Source organism: Mizuhopecten yessoensis, unplaced genomic scaffold (assembly GCF_002113885.1).
Source record: "Mizuhopecten yessoensis strain PY_sf001 unplaced genomic scaffold, ASM211388v2 scaffold7743, whole genome shotgun sequence".
NCBI lineage: Eukaryota > Metazoa > Mollusca > Bivalvia > Pectinida > Pectinidae > Mizuhopecten > Mizuhopecten yessoensis.
The window spans coordinates 175,052-193,995 of NW_018407200.1; the positions used below are offsets into that span (position 1 = coordinate 175,052).

General features: G+C 38.7%; 1 protein-coding gene across 2 annotated transcripts in view; it reads right to left on the reverse strand.

The window, feature by feature from the left end:
- Positions 1-2,529: 2,529 nt before the first annotated feature.
- The window catches only part of LOC110454271 (transportin-3-like), a 78,275-nt gene continuing 61,860 nt past the window's right edge, over positions 2,530-18,944 (reverse strand). For both annotated transcript variants that reach the window (XM_021503700.1, XM_021503698.1), the window contains exons 24-27: positions 16,118-16,274; positions 11,988-12,155; positions 10,871-10,983; positions 2,530-2,892 (exon numbers count right to left, since the gene is read on the reverse strand). In XM_021503700.1, the coding sequence (XP_021359375.1) occupies positions 2,832-2,892; positions 10,871-10,983; positions 11,988-12,155; positions 16,118-16,274 (499 nt within the window). In that variant the 3' untranslated portion in view covers positions 2,530-2,831. The remainder of the gene's footprint in view (positions 2,893-10,870; positions 10,984-11,987; positions 12,156-16,117; positions 16,275-18,944) is intronic.

Sequence of the window (18,944 nt, forward strand, 5' to 3'; positions counted from 1 at the left end):
ACACTGACACACTCTAGCACACAATGACACACTCTAGCACACAATGACACACTCTAGCACAGCACACACTCCAGCACACTCTAGCACACACTGACACACTTTAGCACACACTGACACACTCTAGCAAACACTGACACACTCTAGCACACACTGACACACTCCAGCACACACTCTAGCACACACTCTAGCACAGCACACAATGACACACTCCAGCACACAATGACACACTCCAGCACACACTGACACACTGTAGCACACACTGACACACTCTAGCACAGCACACAATGACACACTCTAGCACACAATGACACACTCCAGCACACACTGACACACTGTAGCACACACTGACACACTCTAGCACAGCACACACTGACACACTCTAGCACACAATGACACAGTCTGACTAGGTTTGGTGGAATAAATGAAATGATGGAAGCCTTAATGGCAATCAAGCAGATGAAATGAAGAGGTCATAGTTGGATATCATTCTTCATAAACATTACATTATGTTTACCATTATGTATTTTACAGTTTACTAACAGTATATAATAGTTAAAATGTACATATTCAATAGTATCTACAAATTCAGCTCATAATGCTACTGTAATAATAATTAAAAGCAATTGTTCACATAATTATGCAATAATATATATGCAGTAAAATTGTAATCTTTCAAGAGATTCTTTAAAAAAAACATAAATGAATGCAATAGAAAACAACAGAAATTAAAATTGTATGGTAGAAACAAGTGTTGGATGCATGCTCCTAAGTAAACTTGTGTGGATCATCATGCAACCCTGTCACTACTAAGATAGTTTTATTGGAATTTAGCAGCAACTGTATGGGTAGGTATTGCTGAAGAAGTTTCAAATTTAAGTTATATCAGTAGCTAGAATATATTTAGAACTTCAAAGGTATTGCAGTCATGAACATATTTCAGACTTTATCAGGTGCTTGAAAGTCAATGTCAATGTAAGTACGATCACATACATCCTGGATTAATTCCTTGTCGAGATAATAAGCAGCCATCCTTGTAAGCTATTACAGCCTGTTTTCCCTTAGACCACCTGGGACTAGCCAGATTATTGAGTTCATGGGTTACCCTGGATATTACTGCATTTAAACAAGTTAGTCCACAAATTTAACTCATGAAAACTGTTCAATCTCATTAGGACATACGTTTAGAAGCATTCTTAACATGCACTTTACCACGACACAAATTAGAATTGGGATATTCCTGTCAGCTATATAACTCTTCATTACTATGGTGATGACAGGACCATAAAAACAACAGGTCGCTTTGACATCTCAGTCAAAGGACAAGTCATGGACTAACATCAGGTATCTAAAAATAACTATATCACTAAGACACAAGGCAGTGTCATACAGACCATGTCACATGACCACATGGCTGGGTAACACATGACCAAATTGCAGATCACATGACCACATGGCCAGATATTACATGGTCACACAGCTATGCATCACATCATATATCTGGTTATTTCATGATCACATGGTTGGGTATTACACAAACATATGGTGGGGTATCACACGGACACATGGTGGGGTATTACATGATCACAGCTCAGGATCGCAAGGTCACATGGCTGGGTATAGAAACACCACAGCTCAGCATCTCATGGTCAGTCACATGGCTGGGTATAACATGACCACACAGTTCAGCATCACAAGGTCACATGGCTGGGTATAGAAACACCACAGCTCAGCATCTCATGGTCAGTCACATGGCTGGGTATAACATGACCACACAGCTCAGCATCACAAGGTCACATGGCTCGGTATAGAAAGACCACAGTGCAGCATCTCATGGCTGGGTATAACATGATCTCACAGCTCAGCATCACAAGGTCACATGGCTCGGTATAGAAAGACCACAGCTCAGCATCTCATGGCTGGGTATAACATGATCACACAGCTCAGCATCACAAGGTCACATGGCTCGGTATAACATGATCACACAGCTCAGCATCATATGATCACATGGCTGGGTATATAATGATCACACAGCTGAGCATCATATGATCACATAGCTGGGTATATGATCACATGGCTGGGTATATGATCACATGGCTGGGTATATGATCACATGGCTCGGTATAACATGATCACACAGCTCAGCATCACATGGTCACATTGCTCGGTATAACATGATCACACAGCTCAGAATGGTAACATGGCTCGGTATAACATGATCACACAACTCAGCATCTCATGGTCACATTGCTGGGTATATAATGATCACACAGCTGAGCATCATATGATCACATGGCTGGGTATATGATCACACAACTCAGCATCACATTGCTGGATATAACATGATCACACAACTCAGCATCTCATGGTCACATTGCTGGGTATAACATGATCACACAGCTCAGCATGGTAACATGGCTCGGTATAACATGATCACACTGCTCAGCATCATATGATCACATGGCTGGGTATATGATCACACATTTCAGCATCACATTGCTGGGTATAACATGATCACACAGCTCAGCATGGTAACATGGCTCGGTTAAATGATCACACAACTCAGCATCTCATGGTCACATTGCTGGGTATATAATGATCACATAGCTGAGCATCATATGATCACATGGTTGGGTATAACATGATCACACAGCTCAGCATCACATGGTTGGGTATAACATGATCCCACAGCTCAGCATCACATGGTTGGGTATAACATGATCACACAGCTATGTTCTCTGATCACGGTATATGACCACACACCATCATATGACTACAGCCAGGATGGAAAGACAAGATTTACAGAATTCAGCGTCAACAGTAGTAAGTCCATCCTACCTAAACAAGCGAGCAAAGTCTCTCAGAGCGTTGGACACCTGCTTTACATTCTCAGCACTGCAAGATAACAAATATATTATATTATAATTGTCCAAACTTATGAGAATGTAAAAAAACGCTCAGTATATTATTAGTTATCTCTGGGTTAGGAGGGGTCTATGAGCCCGTATACCCCTCCTAACCCAGAGATAACAAATTTGTCACCCTGACAATCTTTGAGATAGTCTATTACTTTTTTTGTGCACAGTTATAAGTCACTGTGTGAGTTAACGTTTGAGTTGTAAGGTGACAATACCTAAATCGGATCACTTTTTGCAAAAATACTTATAATTCAATAAATGTGTCAACAAAACAGTTATAACAACGGTGTAGCCTTATAATAGATAGCCATGTACCCTTTTTTTGTCTACAGATGATTAGTTTTTAAGTTTGAATAGCACCAGAAAACGTAATTCAAACCCAAATGTTAGTGATTTGATAGTCCGAATTATTCTGACGTTTTATCGACTTTTTTCATATCGGTCTGTCATCGATTAACATCAGAACTCCAACCCTCTATAATATGCGGGAAATATGCGACCCGCACCCGGAGCGCACTTCAAACTGATATTTTAGAAACAAATCGTCACTTTCACACACATGTCCGCATGGATTGAAAGATCTATTCTTTATGCATTAGATGGTATCAATAACATGTTTCAAAGATCATTACGAAAAGGTTTTCCCCAACGTTATGACGTAGGCCGGCAAGATTTTAGTCACGTGCCATTAGAAGGTGGGGCTATCAAAAAACTAGAGTAAAACAGAGTAAATTTGAAAAAATGTTTTTAGTGATTGTATTGGTTGTTTGAGGCATGTTATGAATGTTCATCTTGTGCATAAAGAATAGATCTTTCGATCCATGTGCGACATGTGTGTATATTATACATATACATATTATGCATATTATAGAGGGCCGGAGTTCTGACGTTAATCGACGACAGACCGATATGAAAAAAGTCGATAAAACGTCAGAATGATTCGGACTAGTGTTTTGATAACGTTTTTAAAAAATGGCGCACCGTGCGACGACTATGCATTCTGTTTTGGACTATAGGAATAAATTCACACTACAGAAATACTTTTTGTTATATAAATTCTAAAGGTCATCATAAAATGATAATGTGCTGACAAAAAAATATTCATTTGAAGTGTAAGATACTGCAAAATTCAAGCCTTGATCCAATTTGGGTCCTGGTGATGATGGTTCCGATTTGGGTCACCTTACTTAACTGCTACCAAAATAGCCCCTACCGGACATCTTTTCGGCAACATTTCGGACAGTTCACAACCATCTTTGTAATTAGCACCCTAGCAGCCCCCTCATTCCCTGTTTCATTAAATCTGCTGTCAATTAAGTAGGCTATTTTATCCTGTGAATGATTGACACACCTCGAATGCTTGTGTGTGTCGAACACCATCTTTGTTGCTATGAAGAGAGATTCTAGTTTGAGTTATCTCCCCTCGCACATGCTTTTAAAGACCCCGGCAGAGCGGGGTATATAGAAATATAGACCCCGGCAAGATATCCAATCAGAAAGAGTGCTACAAATTAGAAGGGTGACAAATATGCTTACAGACAACAAGATATCCCAGAGGGACCATGGCGCCCACTATTGTATCATCTTCATTAGTTCTATGTTAGTTTGATCTTTTCTCTTTTTTTCCACTTATCTGTTTGATCGATTCATGTAAAAGCTATACAGTAAATGCACCTTGATGTGACTTTTGATCTTATCTTCATTATACTGCTGTGTATAAACAAGAGGCCCATGGGCCTAAACGGTCACCTGAGTCCTACAGTATTTATTTTTATTGTTGAAATATGTACCAATTTGAGTACAAAATAGTTAAGTATAACGTTAACTCAAGTTTGACAGGAACATGAGCTGATCATTCCTAAATCGAGTTTCAGTTAAATCGTCCTATTAGAACTTGTTTTTAAGTTTGAAATAGTTTTTCAAAATGGCGGCCGTGTCGGCCATATTGGATATCTGATCGACCCGAAAAATAACACTTTGTCAGGACCATGAGTTGATCATTCCTACCAGGTTTCAGTTCAATCGGACCAGCAGAACTTGAGTTTAAGTTTGAAATAGTTTTTCAAAATGGCGGCCATATTGGATTTCTGATCGACCCGAAAAATAACAACACTTGGTCAGGGAGATGTCAGTAACCTTCCCATGAAATATTAATGAAATCCCTTTGCCAGTATTTCAGCTTAAGTTGAAAATGTAAAATGTTAACGGACGACCGACGACGTACGAAGACGGATAGCAATAGGTCACTTGAGCTAAAAGCTCAGGTGACCTAAAAATACAACCTTCAAAGTGAGTTTGTTGTTTCACATATTTACTAGTACAGTACTTAATGTGGAAGAAATGGAACCGATCATTGCAATATGAGAAAGATCTGCATTCTCAAAATAGAATATGCATAACTACAGACCAAGGGGAATCTACATATCCAATTTCGGAAAGATACCTCAAGTACTTTCTAGGAATTATCAATGACAATATTTAACTGTAAATGTGCACAACTAAAGACAAATGGAAACCTACTTATCAAATTTGTGAATGATCCTTCAAGTTCTAACTGAAAAATGGTGATAAAAAACGTGAACTCTAATTCAAGATGGTAGGCAGCCTATTGGCCATGTTGATTTTCTGATCAGTCCTAAAACTTGCTATGTATAACTTGGGACCATTGGGGGCCTTCATGGGAAATATGAGAAAGATCCATCTGGTAATTTCTGAGAAATAGAGCTAACAATCTTAAACTATAAGAAATTCAAGATGGCCCCTATCCACTATCTAGATTATCCAATCAGTCCCAAAATTTAATATTCATAACAAAGGATCCGGGGGGAACCTTCATGTGAAATGTGGGAAAAATGCCTCTGGTACTTTCTGAGAAAAAGCACTGACAAACTTTAACTCTAACAATTCAAGATGGCACCTATCGGTCATCTTGGTCTTTTGATCTGCAAGACCCATAATACGATATGCATAACTACAGACCATAGGGACCTGGGGAACCTTCATGTGAAGTTTGAGAAAGATCCCTCTGGTACTTTCTGAGAAATAGCGCTAACACTAATTGCTCAAGTACGGATGGACAGAATGAGAGACGGACGAAGAACCATGGACAAAGGGCAATTTGAATAGCCCACCATCTGATGACAGTGGGCTAAAAATGCATGTGGACTTCATGTAGCCATGAGACATAATGTAATGTGTTTAAATGGTGAGAGTTTCTTGGAAGTGTTTAGCTGTATACAATGTGAGAACCAAGTTGAATAGTGCAAAATGATGAAAGCCTTGTGGAAGTACACAAGTTTACTGAAAGCCTTGTGGAAGTACACAAGTTTACTGAAAGGCTTGTGGAAGTACACAAGTTTACTAAAAGCCTTGTGGAAGTACACAAGTTTACTGAGAGCTGCTTGGAAGTGTGTAGCAGTCTACTGATACTCAATCAATCAATATTCTATTATAGTGTCACGCATCATTAAATTCACAAACAATCATTCATAAAATATCATATACAGCGAGTTTACAAAAGATGCCCAGCCGATATCGGCTTATGAGACACTTGTAACTATTTGTATGTACATCATGTGTATGATGAAAGTGAAGACCTAGCATATATGCCTATAAAATATCCTCATAATAAATAAAACAACTTTTCAGTTGAAGTAAGTTCATTAAAATAAATATAGGAGTTCAGTGTTTTTGAATAGATCATATCTGATATCACTATACACAGGACAGTCACAAAGGAAATGAGACTCATCTTCCACTATATTTAAGCAGAAAGGGCATCTCTTTTGCTCTACTGGCAAGTTACTGTAGCGTCCAGTTTCCAACATTAAGGGGAGAAAACCGAGTCTGATTTTAGCCTCATGAACTAGTTAAATGTTAGTCTATCAGCTGGATTCTTAAACATGATATGGTGCATAGAAATAAATTACCTGGTGAGGGCCTTGTGGATATGTGTAACAGTTTTCCTGATGAACCTCATGTAACAGGTAAATTTGAAGCTGTTTGTCGGTCAGCTGTGTTGTGTCAAACATGAGATGGTCTGTTAATGTTTACCTGGTAAGGGCCTTGTTTAAGTGTGTGAAAAGTTACCTGGTGAGGGCCTTGTTTAAGTGTGTGAAAAGTTACCTGGTGAGGGCCTTGTGGATATGTGTAACAGTTTTCCTGATGAACCTCACGTAACAGGTAAATTTGAAGCTGTTTGTCTGTCAGCTGTGTTGTGTCAAACATGAGATGGTCTGTTAATGTTTACCTGGTAAGGGCCTTGTTGAAGTGTGTGAAAAGTTACCTGGTTAGGGCCTTGTTTAAGTGTGTGAAAAGTTATCTGGTGAGGGCCTTGTTTAAGTGTGTGAAAAGTTACCTTGTGAGGGCCTTGTAAAAGTGTGTGAAAAGTTACCTGGTGAGGGCATTGTTGAAGTGTATAATGTTTTACCTGGTGAGAGCCTTGTTGAAGTGTGTAATGTTTTACCTGGTTGAGGGCCTTGTTGAAGTGTGTGAAAAGTTACCTGGTGAGGGCCTTGTTGAAGTGTGTGAAAAGTAGCCTGGTGAGGGCCTTGTTTAAGTGTGTGAAAAGTTACCAGGTGAGAGCCTTGTTAAAGTGTGTGAAAAGTTACCTGGTGAGGGCATTGTTGAAGTGTGTAATGTTTTACCTGGTGAGGGCATTGTTTAAGTGTATAATGTTTTACCTGGTTGACGGCCCTGTTGAAGTGTGTAATGTTTTACCTGGTGTGGGCATTGTTTAAGTGTATAATGTTTTACCTGGTTGAGGGCCTTGTTGAAGTGTGTAATGTTTTACCTGGTGTGGGCATTGTTGAAGTGTGTAATGTTTTACCTGGTGAGAGCCTTGTTGAAATGTGTAATGTTTTACCTGGTTGAGGGCATTGTTGAAGTGTGTAATGTTTTACCTGGTGTGGGCCTTGTTGAAATGTGTAATGTTTTACCTGGTTGAGGGCCTTGTTGAAGGGTGTAATGTTTTACCTGGTGAGGGCCTTGTTGAAATGTGTAATGTTTTACCTGGTTGAGGGCATTGTTGAAGTGCGTAATGTTTTACCTGGTGAGAGCCTTGTTGAAGTGTGTAATGTTTTACCTGGTGAGAGCCATGTTGAAGTGTGTAATGTTTTACCTGGTGAGCGCATTGTTGAAGTGTGTAATGTTTTACCTGGTAACGGCCTTGTTGAAATGTGTAATGTTTTACCTGGTGAGGGCATTGTTGAAGTGTGTAATGTTTTACCTGGTGAGGACATTGTTGAAGTGTGTGATGTTTTACCTGGTGAGGGCATTGTTGAAGTGTGTAATGTTTTACCTGGTGAGAGCCTTGTTGAAATGTGTAATGTTTTACCTGGTTGAGGGCCTTGTTGAAGTGTGTAATGTTTTACCTGGTAACGGCCTTGTTGAAATGTGTAATGTTTTACCTGGTTGAGGGCCTTGTTGAAGTGTGTAATGTTTTACCTGGTGAGGGCCTTGTTGAAATATGTAATGTTTTACCTGGTGAGGGCATAGTTGAAGTGTGTAATGTTTTACCTGGTGAGGGCTTTGCTGAAATGTGTAATGTTTTACCTGGTGAGGGCTTTGTCGAAGTGTGTAATGTTTTACCTGGTGAGGGCCATGTTGAAGTGTGTAATGTTTTACCTGGTGAGAGCCATGTTGAATGTTGAAGTGTGTAATGTTTTACCTGGTGAGGTCTTTGTTGAAATGTGTAATGTTTTACCTGGTGAGGTCATAGTTGAAGTGTGTAATGTTTTACCTGGTGAGGGTCTTGTTGAAGTGTGTAATGTTTTGCCTGGTGAGGGCCTTGTTGAAGTGTGTAATGTTTTACATGGTGAGGGCCTTGTTGAAGTGTGTAATGTTTTACCTGTTGAGGGCCTTGTTGAAGTGTGTAATGTTTTACCTTGTGAGGGCCTTGTTGAAATGTGTAATTTTTTACCTGGTGAGGGCCTTGTTGAAGTGTGTAATGTTTCACCTGGTGAGGGCCTTGTTGAAGTGTGTAATGTTTCACCTGGTGAGGGCCTTGTTGAAGTGTGTAATATTTTACCTGGTGAGGGCCTTGTTGAAGTGTGTAATATTTTACCTGGTGAGGGCCTTGTTGAAGTGTGTAATATTTTACCTGGTGAGGGCCTTGTTGAAGTGTGTCATGTTTTACCTGGTGAGAGCCTTGAAGTGTGTAATGTTTTACCTGGTGAGGGCATAGTTGAAGTGTGTAATGTTTTACCTGGTGAGGTCTTTGTTGAAATGTGTAATGTTTTACCTGGTGAGGCCATTGTTGAAGTGTGTAATGTTTTACCTGGTGAGAGCCTTGAAGTGTGTAATGTTTTACCTGGTGAGGGCATAGTTGAAGTGTGTAATGTTTTACCTGGTGAGGTCTTTGTTGAAATGTGTAATGTTTTACCTGGTGAGCGCATTGTTGAAGAGTGTAATGTTTTACCTGGTGAGAGCCATGTTGAAGTGTGTAATGTTTTACCTGGTGAGCGCCTTGTTGAAGTGTGTAATGTTTTACCTGGGGAGGGCCTTGTTGAAGTGTGTAATGTTTTACCTGGTTGAGGGCCTTGTTTAAGTGTGTAATGTTTTACCTGGTGAGGGCCTCGTTGAAGTGTGTAATGTTTTACCTGGTGAGGGTCTTGTTGAAGTGTGTAATGTTTTGCCTGGTGAGGGCCTTGTTGAAGTGTGTAATGTGTTGAAGTGTGTAATGTTTTACCTGGTGAGGGCGTTGTTGAAGTGTGTAATGTTTTACCTGGTGAGAGCATGGAAGTGTGTAATGTTTTACCTGGTGAGGGCCTTGCTGAAGTGTGTAATGTTTTACCTGGTGAGAGCATGGAAGTGTGTAATGTTTTACCTGGTGAGGGCCATGTTGAAGTGTGTAATGTTTTACCTGGTGAGCGCATTGTTGAAGAGTGTAATGTTTTACCTGGTGAGAGCCATGTTGAATGTTGAAGTGTGTAATGTTTTACCTGGTGAGGTCTTTGTTGAAATGTGTAATGTTTTACCTGGTGAGCGCATTGTTGAAGAGTGTAATGTTTTACCTGGTGAGGGCCTTGTTGAAGTGCGTAATGTTTTTCCTGGTGAGGGCCTTGTTGAAGTGTGTAATGTGTTGAAGTGTGTAATGTTTTACCTGGTGAGGTCTTTGTTGAAATGTGTAATGTTTTACCTGGTGAGGGCTTTGTCGAAGTGTGTAATGTTTTACCTGGTGAGGGCCTCGTTGAAGTGTGTAATGTTTTACCTGGTGAGGGCCATGTTGAAGTGTGTAATGTTTTACCTGGTGAGAGCATGGAAGTGTGTAATGTTTTACCTGGTGAGGGCCATGTTGAAGTGTGTAATGTTTTACCTGGTGAGGGCGTTGTTGAAGTGTGTAATGTTTTACCTGGTGAGCGCATTGTTGAAGAGTGTAATGTTTTACCTGGTGAGGGCCTTGTTGAAGTTTTTACCTGGTGAGGGCCTTGTTGAAGTGTGGAATGTTTTACCTGGTGAGGGCCTTGTTGAAGTGCGTAATGTTTTACCTGGTGAGGGCCTTGTTGACGTGTGTAATGTTTTACCTGGTGAGGGCCTTGTGAAAGTGTGTAATGTTTTACCTGGTGAGGGCCTTGGTGAAGTGTGTAATGTTTTACCTGGTGAGGGCTTTGCTGAAATGTGTAATGTTTTACCTGGTGAGGGCCTTGTTGAAGTGTGTAATGTTTTACCTGGTGAGGGCTTTGTTGAAATGTGTAATGTTTTACCTGGTGAGGGCTTTGTTGAAGTGTGTAATGTTTTACCTGGTGAGGGCCTTGCTGAAGTGTGTAATGTTTTACCTGGTGAGAGCCTTGTTGAAATGTGTAATGTTTTACCTGGTGAGGGCTTTGTTGAAGTGTGTAATGTTTTACCTGGTGAGGGCCTTGCTGAAGTGTGTAATGTTTTACCTGGTGAGGGCATTGTTGAAGTGAGTATTGTTTTACCTGGTGAGGGCCTTGTTGAAGTGTGTAATGTTTTACCTGGTGAGGGCCTTGTGAAAGTCAGTCAGCTGCTTATGAGTTGCTGTCACTGCCCCTCCACTGCTCTCTGTTTGAAGCGACTTTAACATGGTCTCCAGCCATTTACAAAAAACCTGGTGACAAACATGTAAAGATGTCATGCAAATATATTCAACAAAAGCTAAACATGGTCTTAAATTGTAATGTAATAATTCACTGATGCATTCATTAACTCTTTTGCATACAATATGCATATCATATTATCATCTTTATACTACTTTATACCACCTACCGGTAGTATGATAAATTCATTATCATAGGTTGTCAGTATGAGAAGAAGTTGAGAATGACTTGAGAACAACTTGGCGATCGTTGACCATTGAGCTTAGAAGTCATTTGGAAAACAGGGTGTTTAGTTGAGTTTTTAAAGGCAAGAAATATATAAGGTAGTAGTATATAGATGATGAATAGTTTATCATACAGTATTTTCAGGGTTTGTCGTTTGAATAATTTTCTCATAGCTCGCACGTAGATAAAATGTCGAGGACACCTGCGGTGACCTCTCGATTTTATCCACGTGGTCGCGATGAGAAAATTGTTCTCACGACAAACCCTAAAAATACAGTGTGATAATCTATAATTACCATTTCTGCACTCGGATACCTGGTGTCATGTCACCTAAAAGGTTTATGATTTACGTTGAGCAGCAGAGTTCAACCACTGAAATAAGCAATGTCTCGATTGCCTTCAATTCCCCTGTTTGAAAGGATATGTATGTCATCTCTGGTGCACCAAGAATTAGACACAATGTATGAAAAGATATATTGTTTGCGGGAATCATGAAAGGGTGTGTCCAAATATAATCACTGGTCAAACACCCATTATCCTATACAAGGAAGGTAACACCTTGTTAAATTTCCAATATACAATGTCAGGTACCACTTCACAAGCCCAAGGGTTCTGATTTGTTAAACAGGCATGGTTTGATTTTTCTTTTTTTTGTGCTGTTCTATGAAAAACTGGTAATAATTATAAAGATATATCAAACAACTTCAGTTAAAGCTGAATACCTATTAACATTCCTTAGCAATCAATCTCCATGATGGACTATTACAGCAGTGATAAGGTTAATACATACTGGCCTGTCGATGACCATGAGTTCATAGATGACCTCTCCGATGTCAACAGTCATAAAAGTGGGTAGGGAGAAGATACAGCCATTGACTAGAGCATTAACCAGAGCTTGTCCGTGCTCAGTGAGCAGCGCCTTCACCAATGTTTGTTTGGCTGCAAAGTCATCTTTGTCCTGTAAATCCAAACACACTTATCAAATCAAAATCCAAGATACTGCTATCATGTTGTCTGAGAGCACTAAACTTTAAAAAAAACCACATTTAACCTAAGGATATCTATACAGGGTTAGAATTGAAGTCATTGTGTATAAACCTTAACTGGAGGATATCTATACAGTGATAAAATTGGAGTCATTTTTTATAAACCTTAACTGGAGGATAGCTGTACAGTGATAGAATTGGAGGCATTGTATATAAACCTTAACTGGGGGATAGCTTTACAGTGACAGAATTGGAGTCATTGTTTATAAACCTTAACTGGGGCATAGCTGTACAGTGATAGAATTGGAGTCATTGTTTATTAACCTTAACTGGAGGCTAGCTGTACAGGGTTAGAATTGGAGTAATTGTTTATAAACCTTAACTGGAGGATAGCTGTACAGTGATAGAATTGGAGTCATTGTTTATAAACCTTAACTGGAGGATAGCTGTACAGTGATAGAATTGGAGTCATTGTTTATAAACCTTAACTGGAGGATAGCTGTACAGTGATAGAATTGGAGTCATTGTTTATAAACCTTAACTGGAGGATAGCTGTACAGTGATAGAATTGGAGTCATTGTTTATAAACCTTAACTGGAGGATAGCTGTACAGTGATAGAATTGGAGTCATTGTTTATAAACCTTAACTGGAGGATAGCTGTACAGTGATAGAATTGGAGTCATTGTTTATAAACCTTAACTGGAGGATAGCTGTACAGTGATAGAATTGGAGTCATTGTTTATAAACCTTAACTGGAGGATAGCTGTACAGTGATAGAATTGGAGTCATTGTTTATAAACCTTAACTGGAGGATAGCTGTACAGTGATAGAATTGGAGTCATTGTTTATAAACCTTAACTGGAGGATAGCTGTACAGTGATAGAATTGGAGTCATTGTTTATAAACCTTAACTGGAGGATAGCTGTACAGTGATAGAATTGGAGTCATTGTTTATAAACCTTAACTGGAGGATAGCTGTACAGTGATAGAATTGGAGTCATTGTTTATAAACCTTAACTGGAGGATAGCTGTACAGTGATAGAATTGGAGTCATTGTTTATAAACCTTAACTGGAGGATAGCTGTACAGTGATAGAATTGGAGTCATTGTTTATAAACCTTAACTGGAGGATAGCTGTACAGTGATAGAATTGGAGTCATTGTTTATAAACCTTAACTGGAGGATAGCTGTACAGTGATAGAATTGGAGTCATTGTTTATAAACCTTAACTGGAGGATAGCTGTACAGTGATAGAATTGGAGTCATTGTTTATAAACCTTAACTGGAGGATAGCTGTACAGTGATAGAATTGGAGTCATTGTTTATAAACCTTAACTGGAGGATAGCTGTACAGTGATAGAATTGGAGTCATTGTTTATAAACCTTAACTGGAGGATAGCTGTACAGTGATAGAATTGGAGTCATTGTTTATAAACCTTAACTGGAGGATAGCTGTACAGTGATAGAATTGGAGTCATTGTTTATAAACCTTAACTGGAGGATAGCTGTACAGTGATAGAATTGGAGTCATTGTTTATAAACCTTAACTGGAGGATAGCTGTACAGTGATAGAATTGGAGTCATTGTTTATAAACCTTAACTGGAGGATAGCTGTACAGTGATAGAATTGGAGTCATTGTTTATAAACCTTAACTGGAGGATAGCTGTACAGTGATAGAATTGGAGTCATTGTTTATAAACCTTAACTGGAGGATAGCTGTACAGTGATAGAATTGGAGTCATTGTTTATAAACCTTAACTGGAGGATAGCTGTACAGTGATAGAATTGGAGTCATTGTTTATAAACCTTAACTGGAGGATAGCTGTACAGTGATAGAATTGGAGTCATTGTTTATAAACCTTAACTGGAGGATAGCTGTACAGTGATAGAATTGGAGTCATTGTTTATAAACCTTAACTGGAGGATAGCTGTACAGTGATAGAATTGGAGTCATTGTTTATAAACCTTAACTGGAGGATAGCTGTACAGTGATAGAATTGGAGTCATTGTTTATAAACCTTAACTGGAGGATAGCTGTACAGTGATAGAATTGGAGTCATTGTTTATAAACCTTAACTGGAGGATAGCTGTACAGTGATAGAATTGGAGTCATTGTTTATAAACCTTAACTGGAGGATAGCTGTACAGTGATAGAATTGGAGTCATTGTTTATAAACCTTAACTGGAGGATAGCTGTACAGTGATAGAATTGGAGTCATTGTTTATAAACCTTAACTGGAGGATAGCTGTACAGTGATAGAATTGGAGTCATTGTTTATAAACCTTAACTGGAGGATAGCTGTACAGTGATAGAATTGGAGTCATTGTTTATAAACCTTAACTGGAGGATAGCTGTACAGTGATAGAATTGGAGTCATTGTTTATAAACCTTAACTGGAGGATAGCTGTACAGTGATAGAATTGGAGTCATTGTTTATAAACCTTAACTGGAGGATAGCTGTACAGTGATAGAATTGGAGTCATTGTTTATAAACCTTAACTGGAGGATAGCTGTACAGTGATAGAATTGGAGTCATTGTTTATAAACCTTAACTGGAGGATAGCTGTACAGTGATAGAATTGGAGTCATTGTTTATAAACCTTAACTGGAGGATAGCTGTACAGTGATAGAATTGGAGTCATTGTTTATAAACCTTAACTGGAGGATAGCTGTACAGTGATAGAATTGGAGTCATTGTTTATAAACCTTAACTGGAGGATAGCTGTACAGTGATAGAATTGGAGTCATTGTTTATAAACCTTAACTGGAGGATAGCTGTACAGTGATAGAATTGGAGTCATTGTTTATAAACCTTAACTGGAGGATAGCTGTACAGTGATAGAATTGGAGTCATTGTTTATAAACCTTAACTGGAGGATAGCTGTACAGTGATAGAATTGGAGTCATTGTTTATAAACCTTAACTGGAGGATAGCTGTACAGTGATAGAATTGGAGTCATTGTTTATAAACCTTAACTGGAGGATAGCTGTACAGTGATAGAATTGGAGTCATTGTTTATAAACCTTAACTGGAGGATAGCTGTACAGTGATAGAATTGGAGTCATTGTTTATAAACCTTAACTGGAGGATAGCTGTACAGTGATAGAATTGGAGTCATTGTTTATAAACCTTAACTGGAGGATAGCTGTACAGTGATAGAATTGGAGTCATTGTTTATAAACCTTAACTGGAGGATAGCTGTACAGTGATAGAATTGGAGTCATTGTTTATAAACCTTAACTGGAGGATAGCTGTACAGTGATAGAATTGGAGTCATTGTTTATAAACCTTAACTGGAGGATAGCTGTACAGTGATAGAATTGGAGTCATTGTTTATAAACCTTAACTGGAGGATAGCTGTACAGTGATAGAATTGGAGTCATTGTTTATAAACCTTAACTGGAGGATAGCTGTACAGTGATAGAATTGGAGTCATTGTTTATAAACCTTAACTGGAGGATAGCTGTACAGTGATAGAATTGGAGTCATTGTTTATAAACCTTAACTGGAGGATAGCTGTACAGTGATAGAATTGGAGTCATTGTTTATAAACCTTAACTGGAGGATAGCTGTACAGTGATAGAATTGGAGTCATTGTTTATAAACCTTAACTGGAGGATAGCTGTACAGTGATAGAATTGGAGTCATTGTTTATAAACCTTAACTGGAGGATAGCTGTACAGTGATAGAATTGGAGTCATTGTGTATAAACCTTAACTGGAGGATAGCTATACAGGGTTAGAATTTGAGTAAGTTTTGAAACCTTCACTTGAGTATAATAATTAAAGTACACGGTTATACTTGGTGTCAGTGTGTATAAACCTTAATGCTTATGACATCAGTGTCACCTCATTAATACTAGTATGGTCAAAAGGAGGGTAAAACAGGCCATGCTCCTGAAGTGTTTACAAATCTAATAATGATACAAACCTCTTTGCGTGTGGCGCAGGAAAGGAAATCTGTGAGATATTTCATAACAGAGGCATTGGCATCACGATGGTCCAAAGAACAGGCAGCGATGGCACAACAAAGGATTGGCTTGGCCATAGCACACTCGAGGTAGGGTAGAGTGGCCCGCTGTACAAACCTGTCAAATAATATACCACACTCAGAGCTACAATATACCACAAAAAAGGATTGGCTTGGCCATAGTACACTTGAGGTAGGGAGGAGTGGCCCGCTGTACAAACCTGCCAAATACAGTGCATAAAGCATAAACTTATTATGAACAAGAGGCCCAGAAGGCCTGTATCGCTCACCTGTTTCTTTTGTTACATGCAACTGACATATAGGTAACTAAAGACCAAATTTGGTAACTAGAACACAAGACATTTTAACATCTCTTAAACGGTTCTGAAGATATTGTTGTTTGAAACTTAAAATTTTAATTTTAAAGCTTTAAACCCATATTGACCTTTGAATCCCAATTTGCACATAAGTTGACCTTTGACCTCATTACTGTAATGAAGAAAACAATTCACACAGCTGGTCTACATAACATACCTAAGTATCATGACTAGTCCAAATAGTTTTTAGGATATTGTTGTTTGAAGTTTTTAACATATTTGACTCCTGTGACCTTGAAAGTAGGTCAAGGTAATTTTAATGAGGAAACTTTATAGCACTCCATTCCAGGTACCTACTGGCTAAATATCATGACCCTGGGCCTAATGGAACTTGAGAAGGAGATTGTTTAAAGCTTTTAACCAAAGTTGACATTTGACCCCCGACTAGCATTTAAAGTTGAACTTTGACCTTACAACTGTAACTGAGAAAAATATTCGAACTGCTGGTCTACATAACATACCTAAGTATCATGACTCTAGTTCAAATGGTTCTTAGGATATTGTTGTTTGAAATTTTTAACATATTTGACTCCTGTGACCTTCAAAGCAGGTCTAGGTCTTTTTAATGAGTAAACTTTATAGCACCACATCCCAGGTACTTACTGTCCAAATATCATGACCCTGGGCCTTTTGGAACTTGAGAAGAAGACTGTTAAAGCTTTTAACAAAAGTTGACCTTTGACCTCATAACTGTAACTGAAACAAGAGGCCCAAGGGCCTTAGCGGTCACCTGAGTTATATCATAGGTACTGGTAGCTTTATTTTATTGTTTAGATGTGATGTGGAAATCAGCATGTAAACTAAGTGAAATACAATACTTGTCTTGTCATCAAAGGATAAGAATTTGAAAATATTGGTAAATGTTCCCTTTGGGTGACGGGGCAGGAATCCCAATTTTCTAAAGTAATACTCTCATTCACCAAAGATGATTCTGACTAAGTTTGAGTAATTGTCTGCTGAAAATGGATAAAATATATACCCAAAAGTGTTATTTCCCTATATAAACTATAGTAAACTTTACCCCCTCCCCAAGGGAGAATGGATAGCTCGGTGGTCCTGAAATTTACAATTTAAATAAATCCCCTGATTTTCTTTTTATCCAGGCAGAGAAAATGACTGTAATACCTCTGAGTCTGGAGAAGAAGATTTTTGAAATATTGGTCAATTTTCCCTTTAGGCCCCGCCCTGGCCCCTAGGGTTGGGGTAGGAATCCCAATTTTACAATTTAAAACCATCTTCCTCCTCCAAGGATGATTTTGACCAAGTAAAAATAATTTCCAACAGAAAATTGTCAAAATATACCCAAAAGTGTTGTTTCCCTATATAAACTATAGTAAACTTTACCCCCTCCCCAAGGGAGAACGGATAGCTCGGGGGTCCTGAAATTTACAATTTAAATAAAGCCCCTGATGATCTTTCCATCCATGCAGAGAAAATGACTGTAATACCTCTGAGTCTGGAGAAGAAGATTTTTGAAATATTGGTTTATTTTCCGTTTTGGGCCCCGCCCTGGCCCCTAGGGTTGGGGTAGGAATCCCAATTTTACAATTTGGCATCCTCATCTACCAAGAATGATTCTGACCAAGTTTGAAAAAATTCCATCCACTGGTTCTTGAGAAGAAGTTGATTATGTAAAAGTTTACGCACGACGGACGACGACGGACGGAAAGTGATTGGAATAGGTCACTTGAGCAAAGCTCAGGTGACCTAAAAAATATTTGCACTGCTGGTTTACATAAAATACCCAAGTATCATAACTCTAGTTCAAATGGTTCTTAGGATATTCTTGTTTGAAATTTTTAACATATTTAACTTTTAACCAAAGTTGACATTTGACCCCCGACTAGCATTTAAAGTTGACCTTTGACCTCATAACTGTAATTTTTTTTTTTTTATTAGGATATTGTTGTTTGGAATTTTCCAACATATTTAACAGCTGTGACCTTGAAAGTAGGTTAAGGTCATTTTGCTGAGGAAACTTTATAGCACTCCATCCCAGGTACCTACTGACCAAATATCATGACCCTAGGTCCTACAGTTCTTCAGAAGAAGTCGTTCAAAAGAAAAAAATGATGGACGGTCGACGGACTTCAGACGCCTGATGCCGCAGTACGGCATCAGCTCACATGGCCCTTCGGGCCAGGTGAGCTAAAAATGCCAAATGTAACAATTTGACAATCATTTTGTGAATACTTCATATGATATTTGACTTATGTATACAGTAAATCATGTTATTAGACTCTCTTTCATTAGTGTATAGTTCATCAAACTATTAGACTTGCACACAATCTGTGTATAGATAATATAATTATTAGACCTACACAATCTGTGTAGAGTCAACCAAACTATTAGACCTACACACAACATGTGTAGAGTCAATCGAACTATTAGACCTACACACAACATGTGTA